At 49.4% G+C, this 19,312-nt stretch overlaps 6 protein-coding genes across 6 annotated transcripts in view; 3 read left to right on the top strand and 3 right to left on the bottom strand.

Annotated features, from left to right (window-relative positions):
- BDZ99DRAFT_518794 (uncharacterized protein) overlaps positions 1 to 1,889 on the bottom strand; it is a gene marked incomplete at both ends in the record, with an annotated part of 3,169 nt that extends 1,280 nt beyond the window's left edge. Inside the window, 4 exons of the mRNA XM_033725336.1 lie at positions 243 to 667; positions 726 to 1,045; positions 1,120 to 1,463; positions 1,527 to 1,889. Coding sequence (XP_033578495.1) covers positions 243 to 667; positions 726 to 1,045; positions 1,120 to 1,463; positions 1,527 to 1,889 — 1,452 coding nt within the window. The remainder of the gene's footprint in view (positions 1 to 242; positions 668 to 725; positions 1,046 to 1,119; positions 1,464 to 1,526) is intronic.
- Positions 1,890 to 2,455: 566 nt separating this feature from the next.
- BDZ99DRAFT_518793 (HET-domain-containing protein) lies at positions 2,456 to 3,344 on the top strand (the record flags this gene model as incomplete). Its single annotated transcript, XM_033725335.1, has 2 exons — positions 2,456 to 3,023; positions 3,085 to 3,344. 2 exons carry the CDS (start codon positions 2,456 to 2,458, stop codon positions 3,342 to 3,344), a joined length of 828 nt encoding a protein of 275 aa, XP_033578494.1.
- A 2,049-nt stretch (positions 3,345 to 5,393) lies between these two features.
- Positions 5,394 to 6,383, top strand: BDZ99DRAFT_559599 (uncharacterized protein; the record flags this gene model as incomplete). The annotated part of the gene is made up of 2 exons (XM_033727265.1): positions 5,394 to 5,734; positions 5,787 to 6,383. The coding sequence occupies 2 exons, from the start codon at positions 5,394 to 5,396 to the stop codon at positions 6,343 to 6,345; spliced, it is 900 nt and encodes a 299-aa protein (XP_033578493.1). The 3' UTR covers positions 6,346 to 6,383.
- Positions 6,384 to 6,672: 289 nt separating this feature from the next.
- On the top strand, positions 6,673 to 8,637 carry BDZ99DRAFT_559596 (uncharacterized protein; the record flags this gene model as incomplete). Its single annotated transcript, XM_033727264.1, has 4 exons — positions 6,673 to 6,955; positions 7,112 to 7,626; positions 7,676 to 8,034; positions 8,271 to 8,637. The coding sequence occupies 4 exons, from the start codon at positions 6,673 to 6,675 to the stop codon at positions 8,461 to 8,463; spliced, it is 1,350 nt and encodes a 449-aa protein (XP_033578492.1). The 3' UTR covers positions 8,464 to 8,637.
- Positions 8,638 to 8,896: 259 nt separating this feature from the next.
- BDZ99DRAFT_518789 (uncharacterized protein) lies at positions 8,897 to 9,901 on the bottom strand (the record flags this gene model as incomplete). Its single annotated transcript, XM_033725334.1, has 1 exon — positions 8,897 to 9,901. The coding sequence occupies one exon, from the start codon at positions 9,899 to 9,901 to the stop codon at positions 8,897 to 8,899; it is 1,005 nt and encodes a 334-aa protein (XP_033578491.1).
- A 1,017-nt stretch (positions 9,902 to 10,918) lies between these two features.
- On the bottom strand, positions 10,919 to 17,982 carry BDZ99DRAFT_414007 (ankyrin; the record flags this gene model as incomplete). Its single annotated transcript, XM_033716716.1, has 5 exons — positions 10,919 to 11,985; positions 12,178 to 12,475; positions 12,499 to 13,826; positions 14,127 to 16,602; positions 16,664 to 17,982. 5 exons carry the CDS (start codon positions 17,980 to 17,982, stop codon positions 11,260 to 11,262), a joined length of 6,147 nt encoding a protein of 2,048 aa, XP_033578490.1. The 3' UTR covers positions 10,919 to 11,259.
- Between the last annotated feature and the right edge of the window lie 1,330 nt (positions 17,983 to 19,312).

The raw sequence follows: 19,312 nt of genomic DNA, 5'->3' as shown, positions 1-19,312 counted from the left end.
CTCCTCCTGCTCCTCCTGCTCCTCCTGCTCCTCCTGCTCCTCCTGCTCCTCCTCCCAGACATCCAAATTCGTTTTCTGGCTCCCCTTTAGATATGCAACTAGCAAATGTATATATCTTCCTGAGCCTTCGCCACTTGAAGCATTCCACCGACGATCGAAATGTCGAGAAATCTGGTCTGCCATTTGAGCATGGCTTTTGTGCGAGCGTACTGCCTCGGCATGGTTTGATGTGTGCTTCTCACTGCGAGGCGGCTGTAGTCCCTGTGCTCGTGCTCGATCGGCTTCTTCGAGATATTTTCTTCTCTTATCTGCAATTTCAAGGCATTCCATGTAATGCGCAGAGATTTGAGTCTCGAAGTCATAATCTTCAAATAGCCGGTATCGCCTTCTTTTTGGGCTTCAGCCTTAGCTGTGCGCAATTCAGTCGCATCTCTACGCTTATTGAACTCGACCCAATCATCTGGAGCAAGCCTGATTGGTGCATTCGGGTCTCGAGTTAGGGACATGTTTCGAAGGAATGCAAAAAGGGTGCCATTGTCGCTTCCGGTTCTCTGGCCGAATGCCGCTTGTAATAAGTCTTCTCTAACTCGCGTTGTTTGATATGAAGTCCCCATTACCGCTGTCGTATGTTTCAAGATGAAATTGCTCAGAGCCCTTGAGAAGAGGGCTATACATGTAAACTTAGAAAAAACTGATTGACGTAAATGAGGTGCTGGTTAACTTACGATTATTGTCCAGTCTTGCAACGGCTCCAACACGCATCGTATACAGACGTGGTGGGTCCCCCCTGCAACCCCAAAACATGCATAACTTATGCCAAATGGCATTAAATTGTCGATAGGAGAGATCAAAGACTTTTTGATCTAGCATCTCTTTCTTCCAAGGTAGTGGGATGTAGTCGACATCCCCGAGATTTGGTCGTGTTAAGAATTCCTCTTCATTCACGTAACCAGCTTCAAATGCATTGTCTTGAAGTGCCCGTGACACAATAAGACTGAGAAGGCATACTAATGGGAATGGTATGAAGAAGACGGAAAAGCTAACCCTATGGTAAGAGAAATGTAAGTTTTAGCGACTTAGTTGGATTGAAAGAAAAAAGGAGATTCTGATGTGACTAACTTGTCGGTTTGGCTGGATGAGAGAGATTCCTTCGTCTTGTTTGTCTTTATCGTCACAGTTCCCACGTGTTTGATTTTCGTATGATCTTGCGGGTCTCGTATGACTGATATAACGATATCCCTATAGCGAACATTCTCTAAACATCCTGGCCTAAAACCAGCCATTGCGGACAAAAGCATATTGGCATGAAATGCGATGCGAGATTTCGCATCGATGGCCAGCTCACGAGCGCGCTTCCAAAGGGTATGGCAACTTATAATGGTATCTTCAGAGGTTGCCTCCACCTTATCAAATGTAAGCACTTTGATAAGTCCGTGTTCTTCTGCCAGAGTTGTCCAAAGCCACTTTTGGTAGAAGTTAGCTCTAATTAACGTACTTGACTTATTTTTTTTAGAGGAAAAACTGACCAGGGATATGTCAAACGTAGGAATCGAGGACGTCGGCGCCCTGGCGTTGTGGCTATGAAATCGAAGCCTCCACTTTTCACTTTTCGCAGATTCTTCTTTTCTTTTCACTGCTAAGACCGTGAGATCTGCCTCTTTGACAAGCTTTCGCCACATTGCAAGGAGCGTGCTTGCGCAGTTAAGCATCCTCTTGGGCACCCACTCCTCTGGCCCAAGGTCCATAACCAATCTCACTGAGTTTTCGACATAGTCCGAGAAAAATGTTTTGCACCAAGTAGCTGCGTTATCGTCTTCTTCGCACAATCCAATCCATACTGAGTCCGGGTCAGCAGTCGGCGAGTTCGGATCGTTCGGGTCAATATGCATATCATGAAAATAGCTAAGAGACAAAATAAGCTCACATCAAGGGGCGGTCCCAGAAGAGAAATCACTTCACTAACCTGTTCCAAATTCCCATCAACCACTAGCGGTGCTTTTTGGTATCATCATTGACCAGAAGATCCAGATTAACGGGCGCATCCTGATACCTTTTGAACTTCTCTCGACTCTGCCGTTGCTGCTCCAAGGGATCAGCTGTAGGGCGTCGAGCATTGGGAAGTCGACCTAACGAAGTTATTTTCGTATTCAAAACCATGGCCGCGACACAAGAGTGCTGGATTAGAAGGGAGGTAACAAGCCGTACCGCAGGCCGAAGCATCATATAATGGAAGCCCGGCTCCCCTGCCAGTCTATTTGGGAATTCGAGAGCTGGAGCCCGCTTTCGGACACACCGAATACGCCCGCCGACCATTACCTAGGGTACACTAGGAGAATGGCTTTTTTTTTAGCTTAGCATGGGTTGGCCGTCGTTTCTATGCACCCCCACAGCACGTGAGTGATAGAAAACAGTCTAGGGATGAATAATGCAGTTGAAAACGTGAATGTTTACGGTTATGCCAAGGCTGAAATGCCTCTGCGAGTTCGGCAAGGGTGACTCTTGTTGCATCGATAAATCGAGTAGCGCCGAACTTCAAGAGTCCATTAACTCCATGTTTCGCTGGTACCGTGGGGCAAAAAAGTGCTACGTATACCTATCGGATGTCTTCGAAAAGGATGAAGATGAACACGACCACCTGTCCAGGTCTACATGGGAGTCAGCTTTTCGCAAGAGTAAATGGTTCACTCGAGGCTGGACACTTCAAGAGCTTATTGCTCCTACTTCGGTTGAATTCTTCTCCTCAGAGGGCACTCGATTATGTGACAAAAGGTCAACGGAGCAGCAAATTCACGACATCACTGGAATTTCCATTGATGCCCTTCGGGGAGATGCTTTATCCACACTCAGCTTTGACGAACGGATGTCATGGGCTCAAGGGCGAAACACGACACGCGAAGAAGATATGGCCTACTCACTACTTGGCATTTTCGACGTCCATATGCCACTCATATATAGCGAAGGGAAGGAGAAGGCATTGATTCGGCTGGAGAAGGAGTGCCGCGAAAGCTTTCAAACGCCACGAGGTTCGTTATATCTATGAGTCATTTCCTTCGCATACTATCGTTGCTAAATGTTAACCTCTAGATGCGAGACTAGGGAAGATTCGACAATGGTTGTCTCCACCAGATCCATCTCTCAATTATGAGAAAGCACTCAAACAGCGCCAGGCTGACACTGGTCTCTGGTTCCTCGAAAGCGACGAATTTGCCAAGTGGAAAATTGACACCGGTTCATTTCTCTGGCTACATGGCATTCCGGGATGCGGTAAAACCATTCTAAGCTCGATCATCCTCCAAAATGTCCTCAAACATTTTGCTAAAAACACTGGAAAGGTTTTTGCATAACGTACTCCACAAGCGAGCGGGCCACCCAAGCGAGCGGGCCACCCAAGCGAGCGGGCCACCCCATCACCAAAACGCGATGCAAAATGTAAATTGCTCTACAACGCCAATAGATATTAACTTAATACAACTTTCAGTCTAATCTACAACAATTTCCTCATCTTTTTGACACGTACGAGCGTTGTGTCCTGTCTTGCTGCAGCGCCTACAGCGCGCTTGCTGCCGTGTACTTCCACCCGGGCGCCTCCTATTTTGACGCATTTCGCCCTCAATTTGTTTATTAGCTTCCTTTTGAGCAATTATTTCAGAGCCCTGTGCCTTTGTTAGGACTCCTTGCCTCTGATTTCGCTTTTTTTTGCGCTCTCTACGCTTTGTGGCGGCCTCATTTGCCTTTTGAAGGCTTGTAACCTGATCGCGCAATAACACAGCCCTATGCATCTGTACTTCGGCGCCTCTAACAAGTGAATTAAGCGACTCAAGAATCGCAGTAGGAGAGCTATTTTGATGCATTTGAATGCGATCACGAATTAATGCTGATTGAGAGCCTAGCTCAAGAGCATTGCTTGGTGTTTTTGATTCCCATTGAGCCTCCACAGCGGCAGGCGACGGCGTACGAAGCATAACATCAAGCTTTGAGAGCACTGCCTCTGGATCAAGCGGCACAAGGCCGGCGCCTCGAAAGCTTGCGCAGATATTGCTCTTTGTAAACGAGTTGTTGAATGCTGCTTTAAAAGCTGGTAGGAACTCGAGCTTTGTGATGTGGTTGATGTGGTTGCGTACTAGATCCTCAATTTGGCGACCGTACGCTTTTTTCAACGGCGCAAAACAGCCTACATCAAGCGGCTGTAATAGATGCGAAGCGTGCGGCGGCATGCATAGCGTGATGATATTGTTCTCCTTGCAAAGCTCTTTAAATTCAAGCGAGTTGTGGCTCTCATGGCCGTCCAAAATAAGCAGGCGATATGTGCCTATGGTGCGGTCCTTTGTATACGTATTGAAATGTTGCAGCCATGCAACACCAAGCTTATTTGTTGTCCAGCCGTTGTCGCTCACTGCTATGGCCCAGTCTGGCGGTATATCGCTGCCCTCGTACCATGCAGAGAGGTGGTACTTGCCCGCAAGGATGATGAACGGCGGGATTGCCCACCCACAAGCGTTGATGGCCTTGATTACAGTAGCCCACTCGCGATCGCCTGGTTGTATAGCTTTTGGTTGATTTTGTCTTTCGGAGCCTGTAACAACTACTCCTGTTGAAATAACACCCATCTGGAAGCCGGTTTCATCAAAGTTGTAGGAGTCGTCATCTGTGATACCGTACTTCGCCTTTGTATTACGCACAAGCTCACACCACGGCGCAATAATCTTTGGATCTTCGCATAGAGCTCTCTGGCGGTCGTACTTTCGATTAAACCGTGTTTGAAGCTCATCAGTCCGCTTGACAAAGTTGTATGGCCAATTCTTGCCAACCTGGCCGGCACCGCGCTCATCTAGCAGCTTATTAGCCATATCTTGTACAGCGCTTAACCGCGGTGCAAATCCTCTTGAATCCAAGTCAATTATATGTTGAATAATAACTGATTCCTCTAGCTTTGTAAGCTTCTTTGAATTGAGCTCGCAATCGCGTCGGGAGGTTGTTCCGGCGCGTCGTCGTTGAAGCGTGCTTCTAGGGACTTCGAAGGTTGTTGCAGCTTGTCGCTCGCTTTGAATTTGGTTTTTATTGATTGCTGAGATAGCTAGGCATATTAGGCCTTCGCTTTGGACTAGTTGCGCGTTGTGTTGTTGAAGCATGATAGTTGAAAGTCAACAGAGCGCGTTTTGGTGATGGGGTGGCCCGCTCGCTTGGGTGGCCCGCTCGCTTGTGGAGTACGTTACTTCTATTTCGACTTCAATGACGCACAGAAGCAAGTTCCCGAATTAATGATCCGATCATTAATTTTTCAACTCTCGCAGCACTGTGCTGAGATACCTTCAACTCTCGAAATGCTCTTGTCCTCCTGCAAGATCCAACAGCAACAGCCATCGTTGAAATCACTCTTGAACGTGCTGCATGACATGATCCAGAAGTTCCCACAGTCATATATTATCCTCGACGCTCTGGACGAGTGTGGCGATCGAACTGTGCTGATAGACATTCTTGAGGGGATAACTGAATGGCGGCTTAAGAAACTGCATGTCCTTGTTACAAGTCGAAATGAACCAGGCATTGAGATTTCACTAGAGTCTATCGCAAATGAGCAAAACACAATATGTCTCGATACCAAACTCGTAGACAGAGACATAGAGAAGTATGTTCGCCAGAGGCTATCTAATGATAGGGTCTTGAGGAAATGGCAGAGAGATCCGGTCCTCAGGCATGAAATCGAAGTCCGATTGATGAAGGGAGCCCATGGGATGTATGCATACTCTCTCCCCGCTCTGAACCAACGCTACTAATCATAATGATAGGTTTCGATGGGCTGCATGTCAGCTAGACGCCTTAGGGCAGTGCTGCAATCGAGTACAGTTACGAAAATCACTGGCAACATTACCACCCACGCTGGATGAGACATACAACCGGATTCTTTGCGGCATCGACGATATCGACTCCGAGTATGCTGTCCGAATTCTACGGTGGCTTACGTTCTCATCCCGGCCACTCACGTTAGATGAGATCGCTGAAGTCATCGCTATTGACAGCGAGCGCGACCCTGCGTTCGATAGTGAGGAGGTTTTTAAAGACCCGTTGGACGTGTTAAGAATATGCTCCAGCCTTGTCACCATAACTACAACTGAAGAACCGGACGAGGAATCTGACGATGAGGAATCGGATGAGGAATCCGACGATGATCTAACTTCAAACGAGTTGCGCAAGCTGACCGGTCAGATTGTTGCTCTAGCTCACTACTCTGTGAAGGAATACCTTGTCTCAGAGCGATGTCGTCAAAGCCGAGCAGCGCGGTACAGCATGCAACACACTCCGTGTAACGAATTCATTGCCAAATGCTGCCTCGCATATCTTCTCTAATTTCAGACTCCGGAGTCTCTTTCTATCGAAGATCTACCAAAGTTCAAGCCAGCTCGGTATTCGGCAATGTCCTAGATTCCCCACACTCAAGCAGTAGCAGGGCAAAAGACAGAGTCCTTAAACCTCCTGATTTTAAAGCTTTTCTCGACAGAAAATGGAGCTTCCCTAAATTGGATTCGAATATATGACCCAAGCAGGCCTTGGAAGGGTGCTGATTTCACAAGGAAATTGGAAGAGGCTTTCAGTCCTTTATACTATGCCGAGTCGAGCGGTCTCGTTGAGGTTGTGAGGCTATTGAGTCTTGGGAGGAACGGCGCTGACGTCAACATGAAGACAGCATCGCTAGTTGCACCAACTGATTTGGGCTATGGTTCAAACTGTCACATCGAGGGCCCAACTTCTCAAATTGAAAGGAATGAGGAGCCATATCTCGATAAGGACGGCGATGATGATGTCAAGCAACTACAGGACAACGACATCGAGTCAGTTACCTCTGATTTGTTCGATATACACTCAGAGCAATCTGAGGAGACCGCTGCAGTGGAGAATCAGGACAGGGCTCATTTAGCTAGGGTTCTCGCCGACGATCAAGAAATGGGCCCGCTGTGCAGTAAAGTTTTGACTAGAATGGGCCGGACTTGATTCGCCAATACTTTTCGAAAGCTTCTCAAGCCCCTTTATCGAAGCTTGCTCGAAGATGCGGCGACTGAGCAAGAGCGGATAAGTGTGCGCTTGTTAAAGAGCCGGCGTGGTAGACTGCGGGTAGGTGCGGCAATTGCGAAACTAATCGAACCAGATGACGACGAAGATGCGAGCAATATGAGGAATCAGATCGAGCAGAAGAACATAAGAGCTGCATACCTCAATGACTGGATGGCCACAGTGCCACACCATAAAACTGACATGACAATCGACCAACAATCTAGAGATCAAGAACATGATCATGAATACTCTTCAAGCGAAGATGGGGATTCCGAAATCGAACGTGAAGAAGCAGAACTTCCTCATCTCACTGAAATGGAAAAGTTTTTCCGGAACTCTAGACCATTCCAAACGTTACTCAACGAGGTTAGAAAGTTGCTTCTTCTTCAATCATTGAAGCATGTCTTTCAGTCGATTCCCAAGGATCGAATTTGGCTTTCAAGGCAGCAAAATCAGTCTCTTGTTAACCAAACAAAGACGTTTATTGAGGACTTTACTCAATTGGAATGGTGCTGGTGGCCCCTGGGGCGTCGAATGAAATTTCTACAGGAAGATGAAACGCGCCTCTTTTGGCAATGCGTAAGTGCCATTGTATCCCGAGAAAGCCATGATCACTGAACCTAGACAGTTTTGTGGAGCACGCATTTGGAAGGAAATATCTCTTGAAGAAGCTGAACTTATCAACGGGATCCTACCGAACCTAGACAAAAACCCGCCAGGGCCACATCGATGCAACGTAAAAAGAGATTCAATATCCTTGGGAAATTGGTTAGCTCGTATCATTCGAAAACCGCCTACGTCAAGTGCGAGTCAGCGATATACTCCTCCCAACAACGCTATATCGTCGACAACGACCGGCGAAGCACTACAATCCACCAGTGCCGGTCAATCTGATACTGGACAAGACCAGTGCCAGCAGCAAGGGACCGTTTTCGAGGGCCAGCAATCTACAGGCGCTTCAGTACATTCTGCCACGACAAGCGAATCGTGGGTCCTGTTTGGAACCTAGAGCTCTCGTCGGACTCTGGAAATCAGCCACATTGCCATTGATACATGTAGCAACGACAGTAACCTCTATCGCTCATTAAGGCAGCACTACCGAACCAATCGCGGAGGACTTCGATGGTGGTTTTCCTTCTGGAGATTAGATTACTGCGAAGTCGTGAAGGCATGAATTTGAAATCCCGGCCCAATACTGTAACTGTAGCTAACTGAGACGCTAGTTCAAAAGGATTGCACCAGAGTGGATCATTAGAGACCGCAAGGACCTACCGAGCGATCCTGAATACACATATGATCCTCGGCCACCAAAAGCAACGAACCCCCCAATATCTCGCCACGAGTTCTCCATGCATCTCAATGCCTGCGACCATCCGTGTCGTTGGCCGTTCTGTCATGATTGCATGCCACATCTAGATACCTCAAGTGCCATAGCCTGCATTCCGAAGAAAAGGAAAAGATTCGACACGACTTCTAATAAACCTACAGATCTTTATGCCTGGGGTCTGGAGGCGAAGCACGTGATTTCGGCCGCTTATGTGGCGGTTTATCATGTCATCATATTTCTTCTTCCTTTTGGCTTGTGGGGATGGTGGATCAAGAAACACACAGACGACCTACAAGGCGCCTCCGTTCCTGTTACCATAGTCTTTGGGCTACTTTCCCTATTCTGGAGTACAAATGGTATATTGACGCAAGGGCGGCACTTAGTCGATAATTCCGGTTAGTGTAGGATTTGTAATGTAAGTCATAGCCACAATCCAGCATCGTATATAATGGAAAGAGATCAAAAACAACGCAATCATTACAAATTAATGACATTAGAACTTTAATGACTCAATCTTCCGCCTTACAAGGTAACCGGGAAAAGCTTCAAGTTATCAATCCACATTTCCTTCGTCGCCGTGCTGCCTATATCGGCGATGAAATTGACATTAATGACCACACCAACTTGCACGGGTGCACTACCCGCCGGCACAACAACGTACCCCTCACTCGTAAACGTGGCCCACGCATCCGAACTGACTTCCTGGGTAAACATCGTCTGCCGGTTCACTGCCGCCCCGACAATCGTCACCGCTGACACCCCGATGCTTAGCGTGTTGGCCGCGGGCGAGACGCGGCGGGCGTCAAAGGAAAGTTTGTAGATCGTGCCCGGGCACAGCAGCGCGCTTTGGAGCAGCCGGTGGTCACTGTTTGAGACGACAGTCTGCACGCTGAGGACTTCGGAGCCGTCTGATGCTGCGGCGGTTTCGATGGACTTAAGCCCCATGTTGTCGGAGCAGGTTGACGGGATCACGATCCAGCTCGCTAAGTAGCCGTTCGTGAAGTCCTCGAAGCTGGGGTTGGAGAAGGCGTTGGTTGGGCAGGATGTCGGGGCTGAGGACGTCGCGGCAGCCGGCGAGACGGTCACGGTGGATGTGGCGGTAGTTGTTGTGGTTGCGGTGGCGGCGGACGCAGTGACTGTGACAGCGGCGCATGTGGAAGTTGGGATGGACGAAGAGCTTGGTGATGGCACGACTTTAGCGTCGCAGGTTCCAGTTTCGGTGGAGATGACTCCATTCACGGCACCTTGCTTGAGGTAGCAGGTCCCCCCGCTTGTGAAGGACAGATCTGTGCAGCCGTCGGTTGTGGCGCACCTCGTCATGCAGTCCACGAAGGAGCTGCCAAAGGAAGGGTCCCCGAGGTTGTTGAAGGATTTAACGGCATCGGCTTCAACGAGGAAAGATGTGCCCCTAGCTGTGTACACAGAACCGCTGGCAATACCACCACAGTCGGTGGCGCGGACTGCAATCGAGAGGGTTGTGGCCGGAAGCAGGAACTGCGCGAATGCAACGAAAAAGAAGGAAAACATCGTGGAGTATTGGCACCGCGGGAAAGAGAGTGTGGGTAGAGAGCTGATACTGGAAATGAGAGACGTGAAGCTGGAAAAGCGAAAGTAATAAGAATGACATTCAAAGCCCGAAAGCGGCCATGGCTCTTTTTATACGAATTTGCTCGTTGGTTAGTACGGATCGTGGCTGGAGGGGAATTCTAGAAACCCAGCTCTGCGGTGGTCTCGCCTTGACTTTCGTGAATCAAGCTTGCCTGTGCGTGAGGCTGGCCAGGACTGTTGCAGCATAGAGCCCTCTCGCGCAATGTTAGCAGCGGGAACGGCACGGATATTGCGACTGGACCGAGAATAGCAATGTGAAATGGCTGAGCTGATGGGCCCACCCAGGGTTCCGTAGCGGCAGATGGCATTTTAAGGTTTTGACAAACAAAGAAAATGTACAGGCCCGACTTCGGAATATCTTCAGCGGCCTACGCGTTCAGTGATGATAGGAATGATAAGAGGAGGCATCATGGACTAGGCAAAGTCATTCACAAGGTTAAGAGAAATCCTTGTCGGTATAGAGTTTTCCGCGCAGTGTCGTGACCCCTTATTCGTGGCGTACGGCAGAAAAGAACGCTTACCTCGTTGGTGGTGCAGATAGGGCTAGGGAATACGCCTAAGAAGCCTATGGCGCTCGCCCGAGCTCTTCTAGACTCCTCTCAAGCCGAAAGCAGCCTAGTGGTCTGCCTGCCGACCGGATACGGATGCCGTGCACATTATGGACAACTTCACACTACGGAGAGTATAATTGTATCAAGAGTCACAATGGAGCAATTTAGACGCCAGTGACCCCCAAAACGGCGAGATCACGGGGTTCTCAAGGGGAATTTGAGGCGCCACGGGCCACTTTCCCACACAAAAACGCCCCTAGCTACCTAGAGTAATATTGGCGAGAGGGAGCTTTTGGTATCAAAGTAGGCAGATTTTTACTGGAACCCATACAGAATCGTAGCGTAGGTGTAGTCGACTCGAGAGGCAGAGCTTATATTACTATGGATGTAGTCCTGCACGTGACCGGAAAGATTCGAGAAGTCACGTGCCTAAGAGTGTTAGATTGAATAACTCCCAACAGCCGCCAGGTTTCAGTCTCACAAGTTTCGAGCGAACTTGCCCTCCAATATACCACGGCTAAAGGTTGACGTTGGCGCAGCACCTTCAGAGGGAGCCTTTCCGATCGCCTTCCTCTTCTCCTTTAGCTCCAACCCAATAACAAGGGAATCACTCGTATACGGGCCCAAGGGACTCTATCCTTTGATACCAGGTAGCCCACTTGTTATGATCATCTCGGCCTCCAGGCCTCCTCCTCATATATCCCGATACTCTTTTCTCCCGATAATTCAAGGGAAAAGTCCCTGCGGTACAACCACCCCTCGCATTTGTCGCTTCAGAGCCGAGAGCCTCACGGCATAGTCCAAACTAGACTCGTGAGGTTGCATCTCACGCCGACCCACAAGCCGAAGAGCTGCTGTTCCAATACCGCTCCATGGACAAATCTCCATGTTTACTCTGGAGTCGGACGGCACTTCATCACCGCTGTTCAACCTAGCCTGCTCATCGAACTGCCCGACGAGGAGCCAGGCGATAACTCTTTCAGACCGACTGCCCGCTAACACGGCACTGGTCAGTCCTCTTTTGCCAACGTAGGAGATTGCCGCGCCTTGCCGCACCAAGAGCTTCACAGCATCCAAGCGGCCACATGCACAAGCTATCATCAGAGCTGACCCGATGGAGCATCCTTCAAAGTCGATCTCCGCACCCATTATGAGACAGTTTTCCATGATCTCCAGGATACCGCGTGAAGATGCTCGACATAGAGGGCTTATTCCGCGTTCTGGCTGGAGATTCATGATCCGCTTAAGAGCGTCATGAGGTAGTCGTCGCCGATATAATTCGAAACTGCTCGTCAAGAAGGCCATCTTGTGAAAATCGGGCCAGTGGTGGTGCCATGGAAAGGGCGTCACCTTCTGCAATGCGCTGTTCCAGCCAGGCGATAGTTCTGAATACCCGCTATAGCACATTGCGCCGTGCAAGAAGCTTTTTTCTCCGAAATCCTCCTCTGAGGGCTCAGGTACAAGGTTTTGTAGTCCTAACAGGGTGTCCCGGGAAAAGCGGGTACACGAGACTATGGTTGTCCTGTCCAGCGAGGGAGCCGTTCCTTTGTAATACCCCGCCGGCGTCTGTTCGAATAGCAGCTCGGGTAAGTATGCTGAGTTTGATATGTTGTCTAAGAGCAGCGCGAGAGGCCATGACAGAACTATCCCCGTTGCCGCTCCCTGCTGGACTAGACGCACAGCAGCGTCGGACGTAGTTTCTTTGTCGCATCTAGCGTACCCAACCACGAAGCTTTGTGTGAGGACGCATTCCAGGGGAGTCAAATAGTTGGAGTCACATCCATCAACAGTTGCGCCCCTATTGAGCAAAAGTTCGATGGCTGGGATATTCCCGTATTGTACGGCGACGTGGAGCGGTGTGTAAAATATGTCGCCTTTGAGGGAGTATATGCGTTGGTTAACCACGTTTGCAAGTTTTGGTGATGCTGATTGCGAGGAAGATCTGGTGGATTAGTACGCAGCTACGTCAAATGGGTCTGCGGCGCGACTTGCCTGATGCCTTCAGCTAGTTCTTTCACGAAGTCCAAGAATATTCTTAACCCCTCTGTATTATGGCTTCTTATAGCACACTCTAGGGGGTAATGAGTACCGTCGGGCATACCACCGCCCTGCTCTATGTATTGGATGAGCAACCTGTAGAGTATGGGGTTCAAACTGGTGTACGAGATGGCGATTTCAATGGCACTATAGCCGCCGGGATGGTCACAAGCTGATTTCAGAGTCGTCGCTTTGCACTGTAAGAGCCAGTCGACTATGTGCAACCGTTCGTAGCGTATAGCTTTCATCATAGGCGAGCATCCGTGGCAGCTTGGCATACTCGTGTCAAGCGAACAGCCCGCGCGATATAGCCTCTGGCACTCCTCAAGATTGTCTCTCATGATTGCATGCTCAAGAGATCGTGCTAGAAGTATCATGCGTTTCCGAGATATGGAGTTTATGTCGACGGAAGACGAGGTCTCCACACCGAGAGGAAGGTATTGGTCCAGAAGTGTGATCATGTCCTCATTCTTCAAGGCCGATGCATACATCATGGGAGTCATTGCGACAGCGTCTAGTGAGCTTTTTGCCCCCGATTCGAGGAGAACTTTGACTGCTGACAGACCTTCCGCTCGAACTGCTAGATGCAGGGCGGTGCTTCCATCATGGCTCTCTATGGCAAGGTTGGCTCCTTGAACGTGAAGCCGGTGGATGGCGGCTGCTCGATCATGGATTGCAGCGAGGTGTACTGCAGTATATCCATCGACAGTCATTACGTTGATGTCCCCTAAGAGGCTCTCGTCAATGTAAAAGTCCATGATTTCGTTCAGCCCTTGCCCCGCGATGTAATGTAACGAAGTGACGCCTTCTATGTCTTTTGAACTACCTTCAAATTTAACTGCGCACGTGAAAATGCCATTCCATTGAACGGGCGTTCCAGTCTCATTCGAGTAGCGTAATAGCCGTTTCAAGAACGATGTGCCGCTTTCGGTGAGGGAGGCTCGAACAGGATCGAAGGCACTGTTCACGAAAGGATTTGCTCCCAACTCGAGCAGTACCTCTGCCATCCCATAAGCGCCACGGGACAAGTGATGCACCAGAGGAGTATAACCTGGTTTAAACATCGCTTCGCCATTGATATCAATGCCCCGCGCAGTTAGCTCATTGACGAGCCAGTGTGTGAGCGTTTTTCTACCATGCTGAGCCTCGACGACCATGTGCAGAAGGCCGAGGCCCAGGCCGTGGGGACTGCAATCCTTCATTTCTTCCTCTGCTGAATGTGAAAGAAGAGCGAGCAATACTTCTTTAGGGTCTGTCTCGTCTGATTCCATTGATTCATGGGCAGTGCTGAAATTCTGCACGGCAAACTCCATGGGCGAAGTCTGGTCGATACGCTGATGAACGCTTACGCCGTATCCAAGGATTAGCTTGATAGCTTCCAAATATCCGTCTTTGACTGCCATTTTCAAAAACGCTACCGCGATTGGGGATGATTTTGCATCCTCCCAATACGCAGACTCTAATATGATAGCAGACAGTGTTTTGCTACTAATTATCGTTGTGTACAATTTGCTTTGCTTGCGTTCTAGCCCTAACGCAGAAAACAGCGGTAACACTCCTGGCTTCCGCTTCATTTCCTCATACGATACCATCGCTCCGAGGCGAAGAAGTGTTGAAATGACATAATCGAAGCCGTTATAAAGAGTATCCACTTTATTCCATGATGCCGATCTGATTGGGACTTGTTTGCAACAGAATGACCAGACTGTTTCCCCATCGGTATCCTGGGAGGAAACTGCGTCTTGGGTCGCTAAAACGGCTAACACCCCCTGCTGCGGCATACGATTCAACTTGAACTGTCCTTCAATGTACCTTTCGAGAGGGGTTTGCCCCTGGAAACGAAGTTGGTGAGCCTCTGGGTAAATGCCGTTCAGAATCTGCGCACATTCGGGAGTTGCGTCGGATCCGAGCTGATGCAAAGGGGTGAAGTTGTCGTTTCTAATTGGATCTGGGTCTGCACCAGCCTGTAGAAGGTGCTCGATGACAGTTTCAGAACCAAACTCAGCTGCCGCGGCAAACACCGGGCCATGGGCCTTCCAGAACTGCGGTTTTCCAGCGCAGTGGTCTATGACGAGGAGCAATCTGGCGACCGCCTCTTCAGAGTATCTATCCGTGAGCGCCTCTAGGATGGGAGTCATGCCGGAATGTGTTCTCGCCAGCAGTGCCTCGGTCGTCTGATCCTGGTCCAAATCAAGGAGCCTCCTCAAGATCGATGTGTAATTATGCTGAGAGTCGACACAATAATGCCACAGATTTTTACCGTTTGAGTCGGTGGCAAGGTGTGAAGCGCCTTTTTGCAGAAAAACTTCTAAGGTGGAACGATTATCATACCTAGCGCATAAATGGATAGGGAGTACCCCATCAGAGTCTGGGGCATTTAGGTCGCAACCGGATTCTACCAGGATCTGGCTGACGGATTCAGACCTCTCCTGCGCGGCCACATGTAGCAAAGAACAACCGTAGTACGGACGGTCGAGAGATGGGTGAAACGTTCCTCGAATATCCAATTTTTCATCCTTCAAACAATCCTGCAAGATTTGGGGATCATCACAAAGGACCGCGCTCATTGCCTCTGCACGCAAGAGATCTTCGGTGCAAGTAGAGTCCGAAACCATGGGGTTGATGTTCCATTCAAAGGAAAACAAAAGTTGAGAAGCAGCCGTCCACGCTATAGATGCAATTTGGCGCCCAAGCTCCGTCCCATAAATCCGTGTAATGATGATGTGATTGAGGAAGTCGCGTAGAGTATCACTCATAACGACCTTCATCTTTTCGTACTGGATATCCCATTCCATCTTTTGATCCCATGTTGACATGCATCTACCGAAGCTATCCAAACTTGTTGGGCCCGGGACTACACCGAGGGACATAAGCTTGTTTGTAGCTGAGAGGTCCAAGAAGACTCCCGCAAGAAGGAACGACAAATCTAGCAGATTTGATCCTACCTGCGATGCCGAGTTAGTCACTACGGCGCCGGCACCCACGAGTAGCTCAATCGTTTCAAGCCTGTTCTTTCGTGCTGTGTCTGACCTTAAGTTCAACTCTTCGCACCATAAATTCCCATGTGGAGAAGACTCCTTTTGGTCTTCGGTCTTCCAAAAGGCAGCGAGGCTGGCCGTAGCAAGCTGAAGGGGACTTCCCCAGGCACTATTGTGGTTGAGGTCTGATTGATCAGCGATAAGAGACTTGCAAATCTCGGGAATATGGAGGGCAGCAGCTAGATGCAAAGGAGAGAAAAAGTCTTCAGTCACGCTGCGGACATAGAAGTCAAGGCTCCCTGCGCTGTCTTCTGGGGAACGTGGAAACTGCCAAACTTTATCCCCATCATGAAAGTGGCGAAGGAACTCGACGCTCCATGCTAGAAAGTGAACGGTTTTCGGCCGTCGAAACAGCGAAATGGCAAGATTGAAAAGCACGGGGTCTCCGAAGTAGTTTCTGGCAAATTTCGGCCACAGTATTGCTGCGTACTCGTAGAATGGATTTTCAAGGTTCCTTTGAGAGATGTACACGGCTTCCTCTTCCGAGGGCTCGGGATGCCTTCCAAAATTCTTCAGCTGCAGAAACCTAAGACACTGCGTGGCTAGGAGTGTGTAGCTGTGTGGTTCTGATAGATGATATCTTTCCAACGCCGACGAGTTAAGTAGAGTGGCGTCTGTGAGAAACTCTTGTACCGAAAAATGCGAATATTCAAAACGGTTCCCATCTTCGGATTTACGGATCAGGCTGCTACATCTCCTGGCGATCTCATATTCTGAAATCAGATCTAACTCGTCCAATGTTACGCCAAAAGTTTGAGGGGCTGAAACGGCTTGTTGAAGCTGAAGGATCGTCAGCGGCGGAGACGCGAAGGCGATGAATTGTAGGCACATCTGCACCAACGATTTCACTTTTGCGGGACACTTGTCGACTCTCTCCAGAAGGCGACGGTAAGTCTCCGGAAGATCTGGGGGCAGCTCGTTCAGGGCTTCGCGTCGGTCTGCGTCATTGACGCAATCACAAAGGTAGTCGAGTTGGCATGCAACCCATCGGAACCTAGTGGTTTTGGCAGATTAGACATCTTGACGAGTCGTATAGGGGCCACACAAGTACCCACATCCCTTTAGCGCGCTCGACGAGCCTGTTCATGATCTCGTCTCTCAGCTCCAGACTCGTGATCCGAAGCTGCCGGTTCTGAATTCGTTTATCCATCTCTGCTCCAACGTACAGCCTGATATCGTCGCTCTTTGCGGCGATGGGAATATGATCGAAGTCTTCTCGAAGCCACTCCTCTATATTGACTTCATGACGACTTAGTAAAGCCATAGACATGTTTGGTGTGTAATTAGCAAGTTCGGAGAGAGTTTCTACCACAAGATCGGTGTTGTCTCCGCATTCGTCGAGCCCATCTACAACAACGAGAATTTGTTTGAAATGCTCCGACATCTCGGTTATCTTGGCTCTCAAATCTTCTGTATCCAAGCTCTTTTCAAGATGCCTAGCAGGATGTAACTGGTCGTAGTAAGCCTGCAATTTGCTGTATGCGTCATCGTTCTGTCGGCTAAGTTGGGAAGCTATTGCGCCAAGGATTTTGACGATGTCCCAGGTGGTCGAGTCCTTGTAGTCGCAGAAGAAGAATGCAACACCGACTTCAGGTTGGGAATAACTGCGTGTTAGTGCGTCTTGGATGACAGCACCGGCTAGCACGGTCTTGCCAGCTCCTGGTATGCCACTCAACCACAGCTTCGAGCCTGGTGTCTCTAGCCAAGTGGTGAAGCTCGGTGAACCGGTGAGCCAGAGTCCTGTCATGGGTTGTCGAAGTTTAACGCTCGTTTCTAAGTTCGGCTGTGGGCTGGCCTTCATGAAGAAATCCAGTACGGCTTTCTTGGAATCGCTCATTGTGATTTGGGTGTATATCTCTATCCTCTTTACAGCGTTCGCCATGGAAGACAGACTTTGGCTAAGCACCTCCTGTTTTCCTAAGCAGAGCTGAAGTTTTTGCATTGAGTCAACAGAGAGCGCGAGGGAGATGGTGGTTTTATGTCTGATAAGGTCCTCCAGAAGCTCTTTAGTCTCCCCAGTCGAAAAAGGCCATTTGACCTGCTGAAGTATCTTTTTTGCCTTCGAATCCTTCTCAAATTTCGTGTGCGCCTTCTCCACTCGCTGCTGTAGGCGGCCGAGGGTACTGCTCAACGATCCGAGATGGTGCGCTCGAATAGTAGGGTCGAAAGAAGTCCCTTCTGCTTCTAGTCCGCTTGCAAGAAGACGGAGACTCTGTAGGACCCCGGCTAATGCCTGGATCTCGTCGGCGAGAGTTTTGACTTCCTCCTTGGCATTGATTGCAGACCTTGCGTACTTGAAAACGAGTCTGAAGACAGTGTCTGCTACAGAAATAAGACCGGCGATGCTGCCGGCGACAGAAAGCGGATCGGCCATATTGCATGCCTTGGCTGTCGTGCCTGCGACCCGATCTCTTTAGCGGAGACGAAATCTTGTCGGGTGGTTGTGGATGATAACGTATAGAATGAATTTGGGATGGCTCCGTAAATTGCACGGATCTTGACGTCGTGGATGTTCACAACGAGATGCTTTGGAAGTAGGCTTCATTATGGTGCTGCCAAAATCTCAGCCTGGTCGAGGAATTCAGCCAAGGCTGCTCACCGCTCCACCGAAAAGCTGCCTTGGCGCATTCGGGCAGAGCTGCATCTGGGCTCCTTTTCGAAATCAACCTAGGTTGATCGGGGCGGACATGCGGTGTGACATTGTTTGTTGGCAGCCTTCTCCGGAGATGCCACAGTGATGCATTTATTAGAGTGTTCTGAACAGAGGATGCAGCCAGGTCGTTCTCTTGCGAGGCGCTAGTGAGGGTGTTGAAACCGCCGAGGGACACCCGAACTCTTTTCATTAAACAGCTGTCTACACTATATCAGTTTGCATGGCTCTCAAAAATATATGGGCTTGAATTGTAGTGAAATTATACCCGGTGTCCCAAAGATTCCGATTATATAGTACTGTCTGCTACTCTGAATACAGGAAACTAGATGATACAAGAGACTGGATTCAAAGCCTGGTAGCTAATATAGACTGCAGTCTGAAAAGATAACCCGGGTAAAATGGTAGAGCACTCATGCTAGCAAAATCCACCCGTTGGGATCATTACTCACCCCCCTAATACTGGGTTGTGCCCGCTTCCAGGCTCCAGCTGGCCCCCGTATGACACTGGCTTCCGCCTCTATAAGGGCCAACCGCTGCACGATCGGGATACAATTCAGGAACCTGTCATACTAAGGCTCGAGCAAGTAGGCATCGTTAGAGTTGCTTGAGAAGGGAAGCTGGTGCCGCTAGAGACCGTAGAGTTGTTTCGTGTGCATGCCTCCAATGATAGGCTAAATAAGTGACACAATCTACGCCTAACCCATAAAGTGGCTTCAGTAGGTTCAAAAGCACTCGTACATGGGGCGTGACGAGGATGGGACCAAGGATTTGATCTTGGGAGTCAGTACAAAAGGTCGTTCAAAGCACTGGGTGGGCATTAGCTACCTGTATGGCAGTGCGGTTTATCAGATGGTGAGTTTCCAGACTTACATCTACCATATCTCAATTTCAGTCCAAGAACCCGGATCAGGTGCCACGGGCTTTCCACATACACCCAACATCTTCCGGGCACTAGAACAAAATGCTGATCAATGCGGCGTAATACATGAGGAACTTTCGCAACTTCGAGAAGCCAGATCTCATCTTGTACCTGCATTCCGGGCGAACCGAT

This window comes from Mytilinidion resinicola, assembly GCF_010093595.1.
Source record: "Mytilinidion resinicola strain CBS 304.34 unplaced genomic scaffold BDZ99scaffold_7, whole genome shotgun sequence".
Taxonomy (NCBI): domain Eukaryota; kingdom Fungi; phylum Ascomycota; class Dothideomycetes; order Mytilinidiales; family Mytilinidiaceae; genus Mytilinidion; species Mytilinidion resinicola.
Note: the sequence above shows the minus strand (reverse complement) of the source record. Positions and strands in the feature narration are given on the sequence as shown.